Genomic DNA, 22,717 nt, shown 5'->3' with positions numbered 1-22,717 from the left:
ATCTGCATCATTCTATGAACAAAATTTTACGTGGATACAGAAACTGGATTATTAAAATTTTATTCATTACCTGATTCCAGATGTAACTTGTATTTATAGAGAAAACTGAAAAAAGCACAAAGAAAATGAAATATGCATAATCCTATCAACTCTTAGTTAACTTGGGATTATTTCCAATTAATCTCTTTTATGTGTACCAATATACACTCTGTTTTATAAAGGAAGGGTCACATGCTGATTTAGTGTGTGTTTTGTACACTTACAAATCTATCAGTTACATTGATATTTTAACATCGCATGCTGCATAGGATTTCCATAAATTCCTTAATACTGTTATCAATTAGCATTTCATATTTTGCCAAAATTTTACATCTTTGCTCACAGCTCTGATGATTACTTTGGGATAAACTCTAAACAGAAGTGGTGGTGTAAAAGTCATGTCCATTGTAAAACTTTTAACATACAACAGTTATACTAAAAAGGAAAGATTTGAAGATACTGCTACTCCCAATATGTTTACTCACAATTACTGACATTTTGATCCTTTGCCAACTGAAGAACAAAATGTCAGCTCCTTTTGTATGCTCTTTAATATCCCTCCTTACTCTTTTTAAAAACCAGTCTTACAGATTTACTCACAACTCTACACGTAAATCTTGCTCATTCTTAATGTTCCAGAATTGAGATGGTTTCCCCACAAAGGTTCTCCCTCTTATCAATTCCTGCTCATCCACCAATCATGGCATTAACCACATCCAGGAATTTGACACTTAATACACCCTGTCCTTACTCTTTTCCAAAAATATGTATTTTGTCTCCAATAAAACATTTAGTTCCAAAATGGCAAGGGTCCTATAGGTAGAGACTCAATGTCCTTAATGGCATGGTGTTTAATAATGAACCTTCCCAGCGGCCTCTCAGGGGACTAGAGGCAGAGGCATTTATATTGGGGTTGGGGGTGCAGTGGCCAAGCCATCTTGGTGATTTTGAAATCTACCAGGCCTTGAGAGGATTCAGTAGCAGACGGTCAACCACAGAAATCTCAACTATTGTCCCTAATTATGCGTGATTAATGCCAAATATGAGTAAGGGCCCTGGCTCTGTTATCTGTAGAAATGGGGTGTCCACTGGCAGAAGTGGGGGATCCCTTTTCCCACTGGGTGCCTGGGGCCGGGTCCTTCTGATATCTCGAGAAAAAGAATTTCCTGAGACTCCAGCTGCGCGCTGGTCTCTAGGCAACCTTCTTGTCTGGACTCTGACTTTCTATTTTCAGGTCAATTCGCTTTATTCTTCCATCCAGGTGTCCCGGAAAGGTGCAATGATGACTGGGCCAGCTCTCGTTTCCTTTCCGCCCTTTCTACGTGGGGTGGTAACTGCCTGTTTAGGGACATGGTGATGACCCACCAGGTCCAGCAAACCTAGGCAGGTAGAAGAATGGTCCCCCCCAACAGGCCGGGGCGGAGACTGAGCAGCGAGCGGACAGGATTGGGTTAGACCTCGGCCAGGCCACGCCCCGTTCCTTTGCACCCGCCCTACCGTGATGCAAAGTCCAGGCCACGCCCACCAACGGTAAAGAACTTGACATCTTTTGAGTCTGACGATTGTTGCGTCTGGTACACGCACTCAAATAGGCAAATACTGTCCCTCAGGTTCCCCGCTGATGTCCAGAACAATGACGGCATCTTACCAGCCGCGCAGGGCATCTTCCCGCCGCCTGGAGAGTCCCTTTTCGTGGGGCTTCCTGGGGGTCCTTCTGCTGGCCCTAGAGCTCCTGCTCCCCATGTGCTCAGGTAGGGGAAGGGAAAGGGGGTCAGCTCTGGAGGGAAACTAGAGCGGGTGGGGGAGCTTGTCCACCAGAGAGGAGGGCGAAGGGAACTTTGCTTGGTGTGTGGGGTAGAGGCTCAGGGCTTGGTGGACCCAGGTGATGCGGGGTTAGGGTAGAAGCCTTAGCCACAGATCCTCCGGGTTGTTCCGTGGGGGACCGAGAAGTGAGGGGGACTTCAGAGGGCCCGCGGTGAGGGTTGTTAGGTGGTAGGTACTGAGCCTATCAGAGTGCTGGGTGCAGTCAGTGTGTGCTGGGGGCCAAGCTGTGTCCCTAGCAAAAGCTTGCAGGCGTTTGGGGACTGAGCCAATCAAGATGTCAGAGATTAACCAAAGAACATGTATGCATATATGCATAACCCATGGACACAGACAATAGTGTGGGGAAGGCCAGGAGTGGGCGAGGGCTGAGTGGATGAGGGCAAAGGGGTGGGGAAATGGGGGACATGTGGAATACTGTCAACAATTAACAAAAGGAGATGGGAAGCCCTGACCAGGTGCTGAAGGTGAGGGCTTGCTCTTCAATGCCCAGCTGTGTGTGGGGATGTTGCTTGGGGGAGTGCTGGGCCCGTGGGGAGGCTGTGCCCTGTGTTCCCTGGGCTTAGTGAAGCCATGGTGAGTGGGTGCTGTGCCCCACTGGGTTGGGCTGGGGGATCCCAGGCCAGGTGTTACCAGGTATATGCTTTACAGAAGGATCCAGGCCTGAGGTGCAGGGTGTGGGGCAAGGAAGCTCACTGCTTGCTTTGTATGGGGTTTGGGGAGCCCGTGTTGCCCACAGAGCCCTTAGTGAGTGAGAGCTAGCTGCAGGGCCTGGGATTTAGAAGGATTGGGAAGGACACGCAGTGCTTTTTGTACAAAAAGCTAACAGGCTGCTTGTTGCCCCCAAATCATATTGGTATTGCTCTCCAGGCTGCTGCTTGTTTTTATTTTTAACTGTGGAGTTCCCTTCTCATTCTCATCCAATATCCATAATAAGCTATGCTATTCCCTAATGTCTTTGGGCAATATTTTTCTTTTTTTCATTAAGTTTGGTCCCATTTGAAGGAAGACTGGAAGCAACCTAAAAAATACTGGTAGCAAAACCTAGTGAGAAATGAGTCATAAGAAATGAACAATAAATTGTCAATAAGCTTCCCCACTGTAACTTGATAAACTTAAGCTGAAGGCCATCCACTCTGTTTGATTTGTGTTTCACTGAATACAATCAATACATATATACATATATATGCTTGTATAAAACATATACAATCAAAGGACAAACACTGTGAATACTTTATATTTCCAACTGTCGTTGTATGCATGTGTGTTTCTATGCCCAAGTGACTTTTGGGATCCTATTACATAGACATTTGTATGCTGCATTCTCTCCTGAGGAGAATTCATTCAATAAAGATTTGTCTTGTATGTGCCAGGCCCTGTGCTGGTTCTGGGGACACACTGGTGACCAATAACAAGCCATTCCTACTTTCATGATCCTTATTTCACTCTTGGTCTGTTTGCACACGCACACACATGGACATAAACAGGGACTGTGTTTTGCTCCCTGTTAGATCCCCAGTGCCAGGCGCACAGTAGGCAACCAGTAAGGATTTGCTGACATTTACTGGGACTGGCGGACAGTAACCAACCCACAATGCTAGTGTTCCAGCCCCAGTCAGCTGCCCTGGAGGAAGGGGCATGACTCTCTGAGAGCCTTTAACAAATGGCTGGTGGGAGGGAAGGCTTTTCTGCCCAGAGGCCACACTCTGCCACTTCGGGGCTTCTGCACTTGCTGTCCCCAGGCTCCTCCTTTCTCTCACATAATTGGCTCCTTGTCCTTCAAACTTAGGTGTGAGGACATCCCCTCAGACACCCTCTCTGAGCAAAATATCTCAGAGACCCACACACTCCAGCTCAAATTCCCCTGACTGTTGTTCCTCTTTCCAAACTTCCTTTTCTGTCCTAGCTCTATTAGAATGCAGCCATCCTTTCTGGCTTGTCACACTGGTGTTAGCAAATGCTCAATCTTTTTTCCTTGGTACCACCACTCTTTTATAAGTGCCAGAAATATGAAGCGTAATATTAAGTGGGGGCTGACAGCCCAGTTAAAATTCAAATCCAACAGGAAAACAAAAACTACCTTGAGAAAAATGAAAATAAAAACAAATCCTTTCAAAATGTATAGGATACAGCAAAAGCAGTCATATGATAAAAAGCAGTCACATACCTATAAGGGCCTTCCTTCAGAAGCAGATACAATCCCAAATAAACAATCTAATTTACATTTAAAGGGACAAAAGAATGGGAAGGATACATACCTACCAATATATTTTGAAACCAAACTTATTGCTGCTGTCTCTTCAATTTGCTGTTGAAAGAATATTCAGGTTATTCCCAAAGAATCCTAACGCTAATAGGATGTTATTTAAAGCAAGCACAGCTCACCATCTGTTAAAAGCCTGGCACGATCACTTAAAATCTCACCAAGGACTTTTTATGTATTCCATACAACCTGCCTGCTGCCAGGCCATACTCCCTGGCTGGTGGAAAAGAGAAAATACTTTACTTTCATGTTCTTATTCTCTTATGCTCAGATGCCTGTTGTGACCTACGAAGATTTGAATCTATGAAACCCAAGGGTGATCCTGCACCCCCTTACAATCCTGGGTACCAAATAAAATATGAGTGTCGCCCAGGATACAGGCGGCGTTTTCCTGTTCTTCCCACCTCAGCTGTTTGTCAGCCTGACAACACCTGGGCACCTGCTCTCCAGGAGGCTTGTACAAGTAAGTACACAGCATTTTTTTTTTTATTGCTCTAAAGATTTTCACGCACTTTAGATGACATATTCCCCCATTACCATGATGGTTTTCTCAGATGGATGTAAATTTAGAATCTATTTTTTCAGGCTTTGATAATCTCCAGGAAATCTTTTATCTGGCCATTGATTCTATGCATAAATGTCAATCTTACGTTTGACCATTAACGGCAACATGGATGGACCTTAAGAACATTGTGCTAAGTGAAACAAGTCAGCCAGAAAAAGCTGAAAGCTATATGATTTCACTCATATGTGAGATATAAAACTGGAACTCATAGACACAGACAACAGTTTGGTGGTTACCAGAGGGAAGGGTGGGGAGTTGTGGGGGTAGCAATGAGTAACGGGGACCAAATATATGTAATGGAAGATGGTTTGACTTTGGATGGTGGGAGCACAATGCAATATACACATCATGCATCCTAGAAATGTACACTTGAAACCTATATAAGCTTATTAACCAATGTCACCCCAATAAATGTAATAAAAATAAACAAGAAAGAGAATTTTTCCATGAATTTAATAGAGCAATGTAGAATTTTCATTTTGACCCAAATATGTTTTGACATTGGTATAAAACAACAAATTTGCAATTTTTTCTTTTAGAAAAGTCATGTCCACAGCCAAGAGAACCCCCAAATGGCAAAATAGTCTACGTTAGTGAAACTATGGAGTTTGGCTCACAAGCTCACTATGCTTGTAATCAGGGGTAAGTAAGCTGCTCCTTGGAGGAAGAAGGTAAACCTTGCTGGTTCCATTTTTGGTTTGGTTCTCTTCTCAAGCATTTCCATTATGTTGACTTCATCTTGCTGTCTGTGGAACAAGTTGTACTTACAGCCCATCAACCCTTGGAGACTGAAAAGATGTGCAATAAATAAAAAGAAATTGAAATTGAAGGAAAGCACAATTTATCTGTCTATATAAAAGGCTAATATGCTAAGTGTTTGACCATCCGGTAATGACATCATGTAGCAATGGCCGGCTTCCTCTCCCAAGTGACGACTAGCCTCCTTGTAGTTTCTTCAGCCCAGGAGCACCCAGGGGAAAAGATTTTACACTGTAACCAAATGTCTGTGAAGTGTTTTCCCGGGCTTCATCTCATTCTTCTCACAGAAGTCCTGGAGTAGTAGAAAGGAGACTCGGTGGAATCCTATTTTCTTTTCATTAGCCGGGAAATGGAGATTTAGAAAGCTTAGAAACTTGACCCAATTGAAAGGAAGTAGAAATGGTGGACCTTGGAAATGACTTCAGGTTTTCTCACTGCGCAGAATGTAGTCAAACACTGCTGCAGCCCTAGCCGGCTTGGCGCAGTGGATATAGCTTTGGCCTGCGGAATGAAGGGTCCCAGGTTCCATTCCAGCCAAGGGCACATGCCTGGGCTATGGGATCAATTCCCAGTAGGGGGCATGCAGGAGGCAGCTGATCAATTATTCTCTCTCATCATTGATGTTTCTATCTCTCCCTCTCCCTTCCTCTCTGAAATCAATAAAAAATATATTTTTTTTAAAAACAAACACTGCTGCAGTTAAATATTTTACCCTTTGTTCTCCCTGCATGATCTACAATAATAATCTTCTTCATCTTGATATATTTACTGCTGTGTTGCTGACAATTATCTGAAAGAGAAGTTGGGGTGTTTTACTGGGCTGGAAAAAAGTTTAGCTAAATCAGGAAGCCGTTTATTATATACTAGAGGCCAGGTGCATGAAATTCATGCATGGATAGGGTCCCTAGGCCTGGCCGGCGATCAGGGCTGATCTCTGTGGTGACCAGCAGGGCGATTGGGAGGCCCCCCACTGGCTCCCACCTTGGCTGGCCTGGGGGCCTGCAGGCTGGAGGCAGCTCCTGCTTTGAGCGTCTGCCCCCTGGTGGTCAGTGCATGTCATAGGACCGGTGATTCCACTGGTCATTCTGCCATTTGGTTAATTTGCATATTAGGCTTTTATTATATAGGATAATTAATTAAGCAAGTTTATTCTATATCTATAAAAGGCTAAGTTGACTGGCACATGCACAATATATATAAAGCTCTCACTGGCGTCAATCTCATGCATGTGTTTCCATCAGTCATTGTTGATTGTGAATTTGGTTGACACTTCTATTATAGAGAAAGAGCAAATAGCAATATTAAAATATTTCTTCTAATTAATTTCCTTTCAATGTGCATGACTTCGTGCACTGGGCCACTAGTCATATAATAAGTAATAATAAGCCTATCATAGTCATTAAAAATGTAGTAATCATGGTGACATGAACTTTCAGGCTGTTGTCAACAAACAGTCCAAAAGCAGCAAACACTTCTTCCTACCATCTATGCACCTATCCCAGAACTAGCCCCATGCATCCTTCTTCTGCCCCCTTATCTTTAGCCCATGTAACTTCCTTCAAAATAACTTACATCTTTCTACCCAAAGCTGTAAGAGAACCCCATTACACCAGGATGGCGGAAATGTTTGCCTTCATCTGTCCCTGCGGCCGGTGGTTTAGACTGCATGCCCCATGACCTGGTTCTTTTTTCTGGTGAGCGTATGGCTAGTCAATAAGCCTGTTCCTTTTGGCTGTGAAGATTTTTGTTTTGCAACTGTATCCACTTTGTGGTCAGAGAAGAGACATTGCATGATGTATATATTTTTAAAACCTATTGATTAGTTCATATTAATTTGTGGCTCAAAGTATGGTCTATCCCAGACTATGTCCCATGTGCATGTGAGGGGAATTTGAATTCTGTTCTATGGTGCTCTATGTCTGTGAGATCTAGTTGTTGAAGTGTTATTGAACCCTCTATTTTCAGTATTATTTCAGTCTAGTTGTGCTATCTATCATTGTGAGTGGGATATTAAAGTTTCCAACTATTACTGGAGAAATGCCTGTTTCATAGAAATGTGTATTTCTCTCTACAGTTGTGTCAGCTTTTGCTTCCTGTATTTTGAAGGTCTCTTATTTGGTGCATAAATGTTTATAATTATTTTATCTTCTTGCAGCATGTGAAACTGATTAAAATATAAGATGGCCATCAGGCAAGCAGTTGGGAGCCAGCAATCCTGGATTGTGATGGGCAGTCGGACATCCCTTGAGTGGTCCCAGATTGGAGAGGGTGCAGGCTGGGCTGAGGGACACACAGCCCCATGCATGAATTTCGTGCACTGGGCCTCTAGTTGTTACAATAATACTAGATATAATAATTGCCCATGTATATACCCACAGTGAGATGTTGATCCACATGGCATGACTTAATGTAACCAAAATATGTAGGGTTGGATGCCTGCTGCAATAAAACCCAAACTTGTGAGGCAGGCACTGGTGCAAAAGGAAAGAGGCTTTATTCAAGTGCCCAAGACTTGGAACTCACAGCTCAAAGATCATCTGACCAAACTGCTCAAGCTCCCAGAAGTTACAAGAATAGGGAGGGGACTGATTTTTTTAATGCAATTATCTTGCTACTTTTTGGCACACTCAGGTCCTGTCAATTCATCATTATAGCTTTTGGTGCGCTTAGTGGAAGAATCTTCCCCCAGGACCATCGTGGCCAATAGGGGAGACTCCCTTATACTAGGACTGACTCTCTAGATAACATTACTCACTAGTGTCTTTTAATTTCATCTTTTAAAACGCACTTGAGCATTTTTGCAAGTGAGGTATAGTGGTAACAAATTCTCTTAACTTTCATTTCTGGGGAAGTCTTAATATTTCCCTCACTTTTGCAGCACAGTTTTACTGTCAAGAGGATATTTGGTTGAATTTTTTTTTATATGAGTCTATTAGTTCAATGTCTTCTGGCGCCCAAGTTCCTGATGAGATCTCTGCTGACTATTTAGACTCCTTTTCTTGTATTTTGGCTTTGACATCTCAGTGGTATCACTGGGCTCAACCTGGAGTGCGATGGTCTTGCCCATCAGGGTACTCACAAATACCCGCCTCTCTGCAGCTGCCACTCAGCTGCCCCATGAAGGAAAAGAGGACTATGGAACTGGAAACTGCAGATCTGTCCCAAGAGGGCCTGCGAAATATGTACATGCAGTTTCTCTGACTATTTTAAAGTCTTTTGTCTAGTACGTGTCCCCTCAGGCCTTTTTCAGGAATAGTTTTTGTTGGTTTATGTTTTCCATTGAATGGGCCATACTTTCCTATTACTTTGTATGCCTTATAATTTTCTTGTGGAACTGGACATTTGAATCTAATAATGAGGTAACTCTAAATATCAAATTCTCACCGTTTCCTAGGGTTTATTGTGTTATGTTATTGTTTCGCTTTTTAATTGTTGAAGCGTGTCACTGTGCTGAGGATCAGCCTGACATGTAAACTGAGCCTTCTTCTGGGCATGTGCATTCCCTCTACTTGTCTCCAGATATGCAATTGTTGTTTAAATTCACAGTTTATAATGTCAGTCTCCTGAAAGGGGAAAAGTGAGAAATGAAGGATGGAGCGATGATCTCTGGATCTGTGATTCCCCTGGAAGGATGGGTCTTGCAACTTTGGGGGAGGTGTGACAACAATGGCTGCCAGCCCCTGTCTGTCTCTATGTGATCATAAACAGCAGTAGATTATGAGAGCACAGATCCCCAAGGACATGGTCTTTTTTGCTCACCATGGGCCCCTCAGGCTGCTTATACACTGCTGGAAGGACACATGCACACTGCCTGCTGTGGGAGTGGGATGGTAACTGCCACTGTGCTTACAGCTGAAATTGACCAATGTTCCTGCATTTTACCTTTCTAAGACTTTCCTGGAAGTTGCAAGCCTTCAACAGACCTCCGAGTTCAAAACAGTGACATCAGGCAGATTCTAGCAGTGAAATTGTTGTCTATCGGAGGAGAGATATCTTTGGTGCTTCCTACCCTGCCATCATTCCAGAATTCTCTCCTAATACATTGTAATATAGAATCAATGAATTAGCCTTGGAGGAAAAGTCAGCTTGAAGCATGAATAGGCAGTTTTACTCACTATATTTAAATGAGATCAAGTTAGAATATCCAATCAATAGTTAGAGAGAGAGAATCTACCTTGTGAGCTCCCAAAAGATTAGGACATAGACTAGCAATTTTCAACCCGTATGCCACAAGAATTTTTAAAACATGCAATACCTGAATATTTAGTTGGCACACTCACCTCTTAGACTTTCAAATAATAAATGACAGCTGCCAACACAATAATAGCCATCTGGTATGAATGAATCAAAATTAAACCTATTTTTTGTCCAGATGGGCAAAAAATACATATTTTGGTGTACCTCAGAATTTTACTAATTATTTTATGTGTGCCATGAGATGAAGAAGGTTGAAAATGGCTGACATGGATTATTCTCAAAGAACTTTTAGCCTCATTGAAAAGCACAATATATACAGAGAAGTGTCCAATAAAATAGTAAGTGGGCCCTAACCAGTTTTGCTCAGTGGATAGAGCGTCGGCCTGCAGACTCAAGGGTCCCAGGTTCGATTCCAGTCAAGGGAATGTTCCTTGGTTGCGGGCACATACCCAGAAGGGAATGTGCAGGAGGCAGCTGATCAATGTTTCTCTCTCATCAATGTTTCTCTCTCTATCCCTCTCCCTTCCTCTCTGTAAAAAAGAAAATCAATAAAATATATTTTTAAAAAATAGTAAATGGAATTACCACAGAAATAGAGTTATTCAGGATCATTATAAGGAGAGTCCAGAAGGAGGAGAGAGTTCTGTGAATTTCAATCATCAGATTTCATGGAGGAGGGGGCTCCCTGAGCTATACCTAGGAAGATACTCTAACCTGAAGAGTATTCATAACATCAAAAACTTGCCTAGCTCTCACTGTGTTCCAGATGCCAATTCACCTACTACTCAAAACCACCCCATGAAGTATATGTCTTTCCACAGATGGGGAATTTAAGAAAGGGAACCAGCCCTAGCCGGTTTGACTCAGAGGTTAGAGTGCCGGACTGTGGACTGAAGGGTCCCAGGTTTATAATCAAGGGCACATACCTGGGTTGGGGACTCGATCTCCAGCCCAGGTCAAGAGGCAACCTGATGGAGGTGTCTTCCTCACATCCATGTTTCCCTCTCTCTGTCTCTCCCCCTGCCTTCAACTCTCCCTGAAAATTAATTTAAAAAATATCATTATGTGTGGGTTAAAAAAAATTAAAAGTTATTTTTAAAAATTAAGAGAAACATTAAGCAACTTGTCCAAGCTCAACAAGCAAGTCCGCCTTGGAGCTGGGACTCGAATGCAGTCAGGTCAGCTCTTGGGCCAGATCGCTCTGCTCAGTAGTTGCCCTGACAGAGCAGAATGGCATGAGCAAGAACATAGATGTGACAGTGTCATGTGCCCGCCAGAGGTAGCAATCACCAGGCTGTCAGGCATAACAGGTTTATTTAGACACTTTGCTCGTGTGTTCATATGAAGAATCTCTCCATTTCATTACATCGCAGATTCAGTTAACGCATTCAATACCTGTCACTTCAGAAACTTCTCCTTGAAGCTACTGTAGTGCAGAAAAACAGTCGTATAAAAACTTCTTCATTATTATGTGTTCTTATTAACTGATAAAGAAACAGTAATCATTCCTTTTCTCATTTAGTTATTACTTAGTTGGAGCAAAAATTCTACATTGTGAACTCTCTGGAAATGATGTGGAATGGAGTGAGGAACCACCACGTTGTGAAAGTAAGTACATTCTCTCTTTAGAATTTACAGCAGCAGTTCTCAAACTTTTCGGCCTGGGGATCCATGTATGCTTTACAATTAACCAAGACCCCAAAGAGCTTTTCTGCATGTGAGTTAGTGCTACTGATATTCTTTACATTGGGATTAAAACAGAGAAGTTTTTAAATAATTATTTACTAATTCATTTTTAAGAACAATAAGCTTAATACATATTTTTGTAAGAGCAAACATTTCCAAAACAGAGGAAAGAATGTCATTCCTTTACATTTTTTTAAAAAATATTTTTTGTTGATTTCAGAGGAGAAGGGAGAGCGAGAGAGAGACAAAAACATCAATGATGAGAGAGAATCATCAATCAGTTGTCTTCTGCATGCCCGTCACTGGGGATCGAGCGTGCAACCCGGGCAAGTGCCCTGACCGAGAATCAAACCATGACTTCCTTGTTCATAGGTTGATAATCAACCACTGAGCCATGCTGGCCAGACACTTTACAGTTTTTCTGATCTCTTCAGTATCTGGCTGAAAGGAAGACCTCCAGGTCATCCTGCGGCATTGTCAGACAGTCTGAAGCCACTGGAAAATCTCACTGTACACTCTAAGGATGACAGTGAGAAAAGACACAATCGTGGTATACCTGAGAACCACTGATTCAGGAATGGATATGGAATTTCTCAACTAGCACTGAGTTTTCCTAAGTCATAAGTATATTTTCTCATTATATTGTCAGCATCTCTTATGATTAGGAAAACTTAGTGTGGCCTCACAGATAAATGCAAGTATTTCATACAGGTGTCTTCTAAGGGTATTTAAAAAAATGAGCTTATTCTAAATTTTCAATTCTCTATTGATGGTTTGAATTGGGATAATACACTTCTTTCTATAAACTTTGTTTCAAATGTATATTGGATTTTCAAATAGATGTAGAAATCATATAATAATGAACTTATTGAAGGTAGTTCACAGGCTCTTACTAATGCCATCTTAATCTTTTACATATTCTTTTGCCTTCCCTGTTCTTTTTTTTCCCCCCCTTTTTAAGAGATTTTGTGTCAACCACCTCCACAAATCACCAATGGAGAATTCAGCAATAGCCACAAAGATACATTTGAATATAATGAAGTAGTAACTTACCGTTGTAAACCTTCAAATGGACCAGATGAATATTCACTTGTTGGAGAGAGCAAGCTTGTTTGTTCTGGGCCTAACGGATGGAGCCCTGACCCTCCTGAGTGTAAAGGTAATAATATTTCTACTTTTCCCCTCTCGTTTGTAAATAGTGTGGAAAGATTTGCCAACTTTTAAATAACTTGGCCAACATATTAAAAAAATAATAAAACAAATTTGTTTCTAATCTAATTTTATGTGTGTCAAATGATAAACACTATTTCTACTTGTAGCGTTTCCCACTCTTCATCCCACATGTTCTTAGCATACTTTTTTATATATTGTTAATTACTATGTATATGCATGAGTTAAAATTTTTTGCCTTCAGAGTCTCAAAAAACATAGTGTCTTTAAGAAAGTTTTATCCTTCATTTTTCTTTAAACCTTAATGGTTGATAATACTACAGATGTTCCCTGTTTTCCCCACTGTTGCCCTCTCCACCAAGTTCCCACCCCACCCCAGGCTTTCACCATCTGTTGTCTGTCCATGGGCTATGCATATATGCATATAAGTTCTTTGGTTAATTTCTTTCCGTCTACCTCCTCCCCGCTTCCCTCTGAACTTCATCAGTCTGTTTCATGTTTCCATACCTCTGGTTCTATTTTACTCATCCGTTTATTTTTTTCAATTGATTCATTGTTTGTTTATTTTCATTTTTAGTTTCAATTATTGATAAATCTGTATTGTCATTTAGTTGTTCATACTCCTCCTCCTCCTCCTCTTTCTCCTCCTCCTTTTCATTATTCTTCTTCTGGAATATCCTTCAACATTTCATGTAATATTGGTTTGGTGGTGATGAATTCCACTACTTTTTCTCACCTTCCAGCTCTTTATTTCACCTTCAATTCTAAATGATAACTTTTCTGGGTGGAGTAATCTTGATTGTAGAATCTTTCTTTTAACCACTTTGAATATTTCTTGTCACTCCCTTCTGATCTGCCACGTTTCTGTTGGGAAATCAGCTTATCATCATATTCGTGCTCCCTTGCAGGTAACTACCTGCTTTTAAGATTCCTTCTTTGTCTTTAACCTTAGACATTTCAATTATGATGTGTCTTCACGTGAACCTCTTTGGGTTCATCTTGTTTGGGACGCTCTGTGCTTCCTGGACTTGTAAGTCCATTTTTTTTCTACCAGGTAGGAAAAGTTTTCTGTCATTATTTCTTCAAATAGCTTTTCAATAATTTGCCCTCTTCTTCTTCTTCTTCTGGCACCCACATGATGTGAATGTTGGTGTGCTTGAAGGTTGTCCCAGGGGCTCCTTATACTATCTATATATGATTTTTTCTTTTTGCTGTTCTGATTGAGTGTTTTTTATTTCCTCATATTTCAAATCACTTATTTGATTCTCAGCATCCTCTACTCTACTATTGATTCCCTGTAAACTATTCTTCACTTCAGATCATGTATCCTTTCATTTCTGTCTTGTCCTTTTTCATTCTTTGATGTTCTCAGTAATTTCCTTGAAATTCTCACTAAGTCCCTTGAAGCTATCATTAAGATCCTTAAACATCCCTATAACCATTGTTTTGAACTCTGTATCTAGTGTTAGCTTGCTTCCATTTCATTTAGTTTTTTTTCTGGAGATTTCTTCTGTTCTTTTATTCGTGACATGTTTCTTTTTCTCTGCATTTTGGCTTCATCCCTGTGTTTGTTTCTATGTATTAGGTAGAGCTGCTATGTCTCCTGGAATTGGTAGAGTGGCCTTGTGTAATAGGTGTTCTGTAGGGTCCAGTGGCTCAGCCTCCCCAGTCACCTGAGATGGACACTCTATGTATGCCCCTGTGTGGGCTGTGTGCACTGTCTTGTTGTAGTTGAGACTTGACTACTGTTGGTGTCATTGGAACAAACTGACCACCAGGCCAATTGGCTGTAAAGACCAGCTGTGAATACGGTGGAAGAGTGGCTGTGCAGAATACACTCCTATGGAGCAGGACTTGCCTCTGTGGGGCTTGGGTTCTCACTGAATCTGATCCTTGAGAGTGTTGCTTGTGAATATGTAGAGTTGTAATCTGGCATGATTTGAAGCTGTCCACTGGGTGCACAGGCTCTGATGGCCCCATGAAGGTGCACCTGTGGCTACCTGTCAGGAACTACAGAGCAGTCTTCAAATGGCTGCTACTTGTGTTGGGATTGAAGTGCCCAGGAGAGGCCAAGATGTAAAGCAAGGCATGCTAGTGCTAGTGCCAGGCCTGGGGCCTCTTATTGGGGAGTATGGGGCATGCTGACACAGCTGCTGCTTGTTTGAGAGATTATAGAAAAGTCAGACGCCTGAGCCAGGACAGGTGATCCATATGGAAAAGTTACTGCAAACTGTTTGGGTTTGCAAGTTGAGGTGCAAATTGCATGTGGTGAAATCTAAGTGAATCAATAGGGAGGAGCAAACAGTGTGAGCAGGTTGATGGAAATTCAGGTCCACATTCAAGGAGAAAGTGCACTCTTCTGATTTAAAAGCAGTGCATTATGGACCCTATGTATTGCTAAGATTTAATCTCAAAAGATGTTCTCTTGTATATACTGCCCAGCCCAAAGTTTTGTTTGTTTTGTTTGTTTCTGATTTTTCCTCAAGTCTGCCAAACTAATTGATGGATCCTGAAATCAATCTAGAAGAACATACCCAGCACTTTACTTTGTAAGAAGTAGAAGAGAATGGGAAATACCTGAGTACATGGATACGAAGGCTAACTATGAAGTTTTAACTTTCTCTCAGCCTGTGAGATTACAATATAAAATGTGGGGGTTGATCTCTGAGTCCCAGTCCAAAATATTTGGAAAACACGACCTTAAGTTCACTGGCCTTTCTATTTCTTGCACATCCCAGTTCTTGCATGTTGTTGATACCTGATAACTTTCTCTCTGCATATGTTTGCATGACTAGCTTCTTTTCAACTTTTTACCTTTGAGCTCAAGTATTACCTTATTGCAAGACCCTTTCCTGCCTTTTTAGAAGATCAGGGTACCAAGTCAGGGTCAGCCTGAAATTTGAAAAATTCCTAGCACTAAAAGGCATCAAAATTGCTTTTGAACTTATCTGAAAATTGTATGTGGTAATCAGATCTTTCTCAAAACTTGTCAGTAATGGGAAAACTTACAGGAAACCATTCATCTATAATGGCAGTCTGTTCTAGGTGGGAAAAGGTTATTAGATGTCTCTATATCTGTTTACCTGGAAATAAAATGCACAAATAAAGTGGGGGTTTTTGTTTGTTTGTTTGTTTTTTAAGTTAACATTGTGTCTTCCATTCCTCACCTCTTTGTTCCCAGGGGAAATTACTAATTTACACTAGTTTTTCTTTCCCCTGTTAAAACAGCTTTCCATTAATTCTGGAATATCTTCACTTTTCAGTGGTCAAATGTGAATATCCAGCACTAGAGAATGGGAGACTGGTGTCAGGATTTGGAAAAAAATTTCAGTACAAATCAAAGGTTACGTTTGAATGCCTGGAGGGATTTTCCCTTGAAGGCAGCAGCACTATTGTCTGTGAAGCTGACAGTACTTGGGAGCCTGAGATCCCAAAATGTATTAAAGGTACAAAGGGGGTCTTTTTTCTTTTTTGTTTAGAATTTATTTCTTTGACATTAAATTTCAATGATATGGAATAATGAAAAATAAACAGTTTTGTAATTAACACTATCTCATATTCATTTTAATGACAGAAGTGGGACTTAGATTTATGTTTTCATAGTGTCTTCACCTATTATGTATATTACACAAGTGTTTAAATTTCTGTTTTCTGGCATTTCTTATGTTTAAAAATGTATAGCAATCATTTTTTAGAGAACATTGAAGCAGGAGAATTTTTATCTAAAAAGATTAAGATCTAAAGGCATAATTTATTATATAAATGAAAAAAAAATGTAGAAATTACCAAGTAGTTGGTCTCATCTTTGTTATATATTTTTTAGTGTCAATACCTCTCAATACAAAACCTACAATTACTAGTCTCAGGTTTAGTAACTTTCTGTTTACATACATTTTAATATAGGTTTATTGATTTTAGAGAGGAAGGAAGAAGGAGATATAGAAGCATCAATGATGAGTGAGAATCATTGATCGGTTGCCACCTGCAGGCCCCCGACTGGGGATTGAGCCTGCAACCTGGGCATGTGCCCTGATCCAGAATCGAACCTTGACCTTCTGGTTCATATGGCAACACTCAACCACTGGGCAACTCTGATCGGGCTCTGTTTTCTTTTAAGATTTTATATGGTTGAATATAGATTGCACTTTATAACTTATACTAGAGGCGCGGTGCACAAAATTCATGCACGGGTAGGGTCCCAAGGCTGGCCTGGCAATCAGGGCCAATCTGTGGGGAGACTGGAGGGGCGAACAGGGAGGTCCCTGCTGCCATCCACCTTGGCTAGCCTGGGGCCTGTGGGCTGGGGGAAGCTCCTGCATTGAGCATCTCCCTCCTGGTGGTCACTGCACATCATAGCAACCAGTCCTTTCGACAGTCATACCACCATTCCGTTAATTTGCATATTAGGCCTTTATTATATAGGATAAGTAGTATACAAATATAGATTAGTACAATTTCAAATATTACAGAAAAGTATACAGAGAAAAATATTAGTCTCCTGTTTCTCTACTTCATTTCCTGAATTAATCACTTAATAGTTTAGTTGTCTTTTTATCTGTTACTGTACATTAATATCCTTATATGACTAGATATACATATTTTATCATGTTTTTGTTGTTATTAACCAGAATTGGAATCATGCTGTTCATATTTTTTTAACTCTCACATTTTACATTTATAGTCTTAGATTGGGATTGCATTTAGATTTATTCCTATCCTTTTAATGATGACTATAATATATACTATATTTATTTAGCTATTTTCCTATCAGTGGTCATTTATATGTGCAGAAGTTTTACATTAATAGGTACTTGGATGTATTAATTTTTTTCTCCAATGGCTATACAAAAGCTGTAGGTCTTCCCTATGCTGAAATTATATAAAAAATCCAGCCATATGTTCTGATTGCATTCTTTACATTTAAATCACTGTTTCATCTGAAATTGGCATATACATCTATTGTCTTCTCTCCAACTGTTCGAAGTGCCAGTTTTTAACATACAGTAAATTCATAGGAGTTATAGTTGTGTCTCTGTTCCTATGAACTCTGTCTATTCCTGTCCCAACAAAAAATCTTTTATTTTTCACTGTATTACAATGATAGGTTAAAATTTTTATTAAATTTATTGGGCTGACACCGGTCAATATGATCCTGTAGTTTTCAGGTGTGGGTTTCTATGTTACAAGATCGGTATATTGCTCCATGTGCCTATTACTCAAAGACAAGTATTCTTCTGTCACCTTATATTAGGATCCCCTTCTCCTCTCCCTACCTCTTTCCATCTGGCAACCACCACACTGCTGTGTGTTTTCACGAGTTCCAGTTTTATATCCCACATATGAATGAAATCATATGATTCTTAGCTTTTGCTGTCTGACATTTCATTTAGCATAATATTCTCAAGATCTATCCTCTTGGTGTTGCAAATGTCAGTATTTCATCCTTCCTTCTGGCTGAGTAGTATTCCATTGTGTATATGAACCACATCTTCTTTCCCCACTCCTCTATGGCAGGATACCTTGGTTGTTTTCTTCCTTTCCTTTTTGGTTTGCTCATTGTTAGTGTAATGAAATGGAACTGATTTTTACTTATTGATTTTGTAGACTGCAACTTTGCCAAATTTATTTATTAGCTCCAAGAGGTGAGTGTGTGTGCGTGTCTGTGTGCAATCTTGACAGCTTTCTAGTTTAAAAAGTCATGTCATCTTCTAGGACAGAGGTAATTTATTTCTTCCTATCCAATTTTGATGCTTTTTTTCTTTCCTAAATGCTCTGATTATAACTTTTGATGTTATGTTAAATAGAAATGTCAAACACGGTCATCCTGCCTTGTTCCTGATCTTAAGGGGAAAACTTCCAGACTTTTACCATCAAGTATGATGTTAGCTATAGGTTTGTCATAAGTGGGCCTTATTACATTGAAATTACTCAGCATTACAAATAACTCCTAAATCATTTATTAAGTTCTCCTCTATTGCCTAATTGTAAGTAGAATCACATTGAATCCACAGGCTGATATTGAGGATACATTGATGATAAATTTGCATTCTGTACTGCGGGGGCCTGATGCGGCGGGGGGCAAACATGGCGGGGATCTCCCTTTTCTGCGTCCTGCGCAGGAAGAGAGATGAACGAACCGGTTCTAAGTGGAGGCGGCCAGGGATTGAGAAATATTAGAAATAAAGAGAGGAGAGATAGATTTGAAAGCTGAAGCTGGGTGGATCTTTCTGTGCCTGGCTGAGGCCACAGAACAGATCCAGACTGCAAAGCTGAGGCTTTATTTATACTCAGGGACAAACAAGGCAGTTAACAATGTTCTTGTAAGTTTCACTTGTTTTGGCAGCACTTGCTGCCCCTCCCACAGCCCACTAGCTACCCAGGAAAGATCTAGGGATCAGTTACAGGATCAAGCTTAATTATGCTGGGAGGGGTCTGCCCTCCAAACGAACTTGTTTGTGATCCTGCCACAGGTCAGTCCGAGGCTTAACCCTATAACCGCTTCCTACACTGTACCACAGAATATTGTCACAGGAATTGTTACTGGAGAGGAAGAAGAATGCTGGTGACTGAATATAAATTTATAATATTTATGGTACTACTTTAAATGAGAAATATTCACATAATTTTATAAGGAAAATAAAATTATAAGATATTGTACAAAGGCAAAACCCCAAACCTATGAATTTAGCATTATATAGCATGTAAGCATTACTTTTTTTTTTTACTTCTTTTTAAAATTATTTCTTTTCTTCTAGAAGATTCCAAGAAAATGGTGAATCACCAACTGGGGCCAATGATTTAGGTAATATTTTGGTTATTAATAACACTCCATTATGAGACCCTAGAATTCTCCATGGAAATATCATATTTCAGTTACGTGAAGTTCGAGAAGAAACAACCTGTCATGTGATAATTGACATGTGTATTTATTTTAATAGTGCAGATACCATGACAAATGGAAGCAGTAGTATGTGTAGACACATGCAGATAATACAGTGTGTTTTTTTAATATATTTTTATTGACTTCAGAGAGGAAGGAAGAGGGAGAGAGAGATAGAAACATCAATGATGAAAGAATCATTGATCGGCTGCCTTCTGCATGCCCCCTACTGGGGATCGAACCCCCACCCTGGGCATGTGCCTTTGACTGGAATAAAACCCGGGACCCTTTAGTCCACAGGCCAATGCTCTATCCTCTGAGCCAAACCTGCTAGGGCGATAATACAGTTTTTAAGAGGTCCCTCAAATCCAATTCCTAGTGGGGTGAGGTAACTTTCTCAATTGCTGTATTTATTTGTATGTTAAAATATAGAAAACCTAACTTGCTTTCCATGTGATAGTGTTATTTTTGTAATGGCAATACCTACTATAAGTTGGGCTAGTTTTTTTCTATAATAGTCTGGTGTATCATACTTTATTTAGGCTCACACAGTTCACACAATATATGTTAAAGGAAAGAATCTAGTATGGTTGTAGCAGTTACATTCATATAAAGATTTTTGATGAATGAATGAAGGAAAGTATACATTACTTTTTTTACATTAGACTAGTTTAGTAAAGTTAGTCTTTTTATAAAGGCACCTTAGGCCCGTTAAGCTTTCCTTCTGAACACTGTTGCCAAAGGGTCATTTTGCCAGTAAATTCAAAGCCATTTTAATTTATTAAGTACTTAATAATCTTTTTATGAAGTAAAAAGAGCAGAAGTAAACATGACACTATGCTTTGACCTCGAAGAATTTAATAAAAATAATGGCAGTGTGGAAGCAGAGGTACTACTGAACAGCATTTCTAAGATTTAAGATCTTGTAGAACTACTTATTGCTCTCTGGACAGTCAAAAGTGCATGTTCACGTTTCTATGCATAATTTATCCATGTGCCCTGGTGTTTCATATCCTTTCCTAGAATGTTCTTGGTAATGAAGATTGTGTCTTAATTTGGGGGTGGCTTTGCATGAGAAAGGATTGATAAGATAATGTATTGTTTGTGAAGAGTGCAAAATAGGTCTATGTAATCAATTAATAGAACTTCATTAATGACTTATTCCACAGACTCACTTTTGGAGAACAATGTAAATGAAATTTTTAACAAAGTCATAAGAATTATAGATTGAATAGTGAATTAAACCAACTAGAATGGTATAATATAGTCTTAAAATGGTTTTCCTCTAATATAGTAAATTCTAATTTTTACAATAATGTTTCCTAATTTTTATAATATTACAATTTTTATAACCTGGTGGGGTTACTACAGTCCAAAACAGTGACAACTGAGGTCCCTATTAAGAGTTTCACAAATTGGACCCTAAGCCTGGAATTGTATTAGAAAGGTTCTATGGTCAAAATGAGCTGGATAAACTAGATTGATAAACTTTTTCTTCACTGTAGTTTATAGATGATTTCATCAAAATTGAAATGTGTCAACTATTTGAGACCCAGCGTGTTCTCTCTCTCTCTCTCTCTCTCTCTCTCTCTCTCTCTCTCTCTCTCTTTCTCTCTCTCTCTCTCTCTCTCTCTCTCGTTCAATAACTTTCAAACTTGTTTTATTTTTTCTCAGATGGAGGACTCGTTGCAGTGGTTGTTCTTACTGTACGTAAGTTTCACAGACTTGGATACCACTTAAATCAAAATAGTAATGTGTACAAGTGCATTTTTAATATTTTTAGTTCCTGGAGTTCTTATGGCTTGGAATGAAGTAAACCAGTCTAGAAATCCCTGACCTTTTATAATGATACTAGAGGCCCAGTACATGAAATTCATGTATGGGGGGAGGGGAAGGCTTGAGGTTCCTCAGCCCGGGCTGCACCCTCTCGTAATCCGGGACCCCTCGGGGGATGTCCGACTCCCGGTTTAGGCCCGATCCCTAAACGGCAGTCAGACATCCCTCTCACAATCCGGGACCTCTGGCTCCTAACCACTCGCCTGCCTGCCTGATCACCCCTAACCACTTGCCTGCCTGCCTGCCTGCTTGATCACCCCTAACCAATCACCTGTCTGCCTGATCTTCCTAACCACTTGCCTGCCTCCTGATTGCTACTAACCCCTCCGCCTGCCTGCCTGATCACTCCTAATTGCTCACTTGCCTGCCTGATCACCCCTAACCACTTGCCTACCTGCCTGATTGCCCCTAACCACTCACCTGCCTGCCTGATGGCCCCTAACCATTCTGCCTGCCTGCCTGATCACCCCTAACCGCCTCTGTCTTGGCCCCTGCAATGGCAGCTTTGTCTGAAAGGTTGTTTGGCTGTCTGGTCTAATTAGCATATTGTGCTTTTATTATTACAGATTCTACCCTGTGTTTGGTGATTTATATTCTTTTGTAGTCTATATGTCCACTTAGTAACAAATCCTAAATATCCCAAATATGCTTTGAGTGATATTCTAAATTAAGCAAGGACTATTCTCTGGCTTACTGTGCACTTTTTTTTTTTTTTTTTTTTTTTTTACATTTTTTATATGCTTCAGAGTGAAGGAAGAGGGGAGAGAGAGATAGAAACATCAATGATGAGAGGGAATCATTGATCGGCTACCTCCTGCACGCCCCCTACTGGGGATCGAGCCCACAATCCAGGCATGTGCCCTTGACTGGAGTCGAACATGGGACCCTTCAGTCTGCAGGCCGATGCTCTATCCACTGAGCCAAACCAGCCAGGGCTATTGTGCACTCTTTAAGTGATTCCAGAGAATTGCATTTTGAGAGTGAAGAGTCCAGATAGAATATGAATATATATGGGCTTAAATAAAATAATATTTCTGTCCACTGAAATATAACCAACATTAATTTCTTCTGGATTTTGAAACTTGGTATTCCTTTTTAGAGTGACATGCCATTTGTTTTCTGGTTTCTTGTAGTTCTTGGTGTTGCAGTGATTGGCACCTGTGTATAAGTGTCTTCACCTCAGGAAAAGACAGTACATTAAACATGTTTCTTGAACCTGTTGTTGCTTCTCACTCTTGATGTACTGGTGCAGGTTTTGTTTGTACTCTGTACTGCGTGCTGCCCTGTTTAAAATGCGCTTGTGTGGATGTGCTGCATTTCCTTTCTACAATATTTTCACCTACTTTTAATATTATTGTAATAAGACTAAGCTGTATAGAATCGTTTTAGCTGTTATGACTGTAAGAAAAATTCCTGGGGGTGGGGGGGTTGAGGTTTAAGTTCTGCAGAAAAATCATGGCTCATTATATTGCCTTCCCTACCCTAGGGTTACTCTATTCCT

At 40.4% G+C, this 22,717-nt stretch overlaps 1 protein-coding gene across 4 annotated transcripts; it reads left to right on the top strand.

Annotated features, from left to right (window-relative positions):
* The first annotated feature begins 1,607 nt into the window (after window positions 1-1,607).
* Window positions 1,608-22,431, top strand: LOC129147905 (membrane cofactor protein-like). 4 transcript variants are annotated; one of them, XM_054711753.1, is made up of 9 exons: window positions 1,611-1,790; window positions 4,395-4,586; window positions 5,228-5,330; window positions 11,167-11,252; window positions 12,292-12,489; window positions 15,764-15,946; window positions 19,259-19,302; window positions 21,055-21,086; window positions 22,350-22,431. In XM_054711753.1, exons 1-7 carry the CDS (start codon window positions 1,661-1,663, stop codon window positions 19,300-19,302), a joined length of 936 nt encoding a protein of 311 aa, XP_054567728.1. In that variant the 5' UTR covers window positions 1,611-1,660; the 3' UTR covers window positions 21,055-21,086; window positions 22,350-22,431. The 4 variants fall into 4 exon arrangements, with proteins under 4 accessions (XP_054567729.1, XP_054567728.1, XP_054567726.1 ...); XM_054711751.1 differs by having other exon boundaries at window positions 1,613-1,790; window positions 19,256-19,302; XM_054711752.1 differs by having other exon boundaries at window positions 1,613-1,790; window positions 19,256-19,302; window positions 21,055-21,090.
* The last annotated feature ends 286 nt before the right edge of the window (window positions 22,432-22,717 follow it).

Source organism: Eptesicus fuscus, chromosome 22 (assembly GCF_027574615.1).
Source record: "Eptesicus fuscus isolate TK198812 chromosome 22, DD_ASM_mEF_20220401, whole genome shotgun sequence".
Lineage (NCBI taxonomy): Eukaryota > Metazoa > Chordata > Mammalia > Chiroptera > Vespertilionidae > Eptesicus > Eptesicus fuscus.
The sequence above is the reverse complement of the archived record's forward strand: the minus strand, read 5'-3'. Positions and strand labels throughout refer to the sequence as shown.

Bases quoted from the DNA above. Each gene is read 5' to 3' on its own strand.
- LOC129147905 (XM_054711751.1), top strand. From the start codon at position 1,661: ATGTCCAGAACAATGACGGCATCTTACCAGCCGCGCAGGGCATCTTCC. The intron at 4,587-5,227 runs GTAAGTACACAG...TTTTTCTTTTAG, and splicing joins TCTCCAGGAGGCTTGTACAA to AAAAGTCATGTCCACAGCCA. The intron at 15,947-19,255 runs GTACAAAGGGGG...CTTTTCTTCTAG, and splicing joins GATCCCAAAATGTATTAAAG to AAGATTCCAAGAAAATGGTG.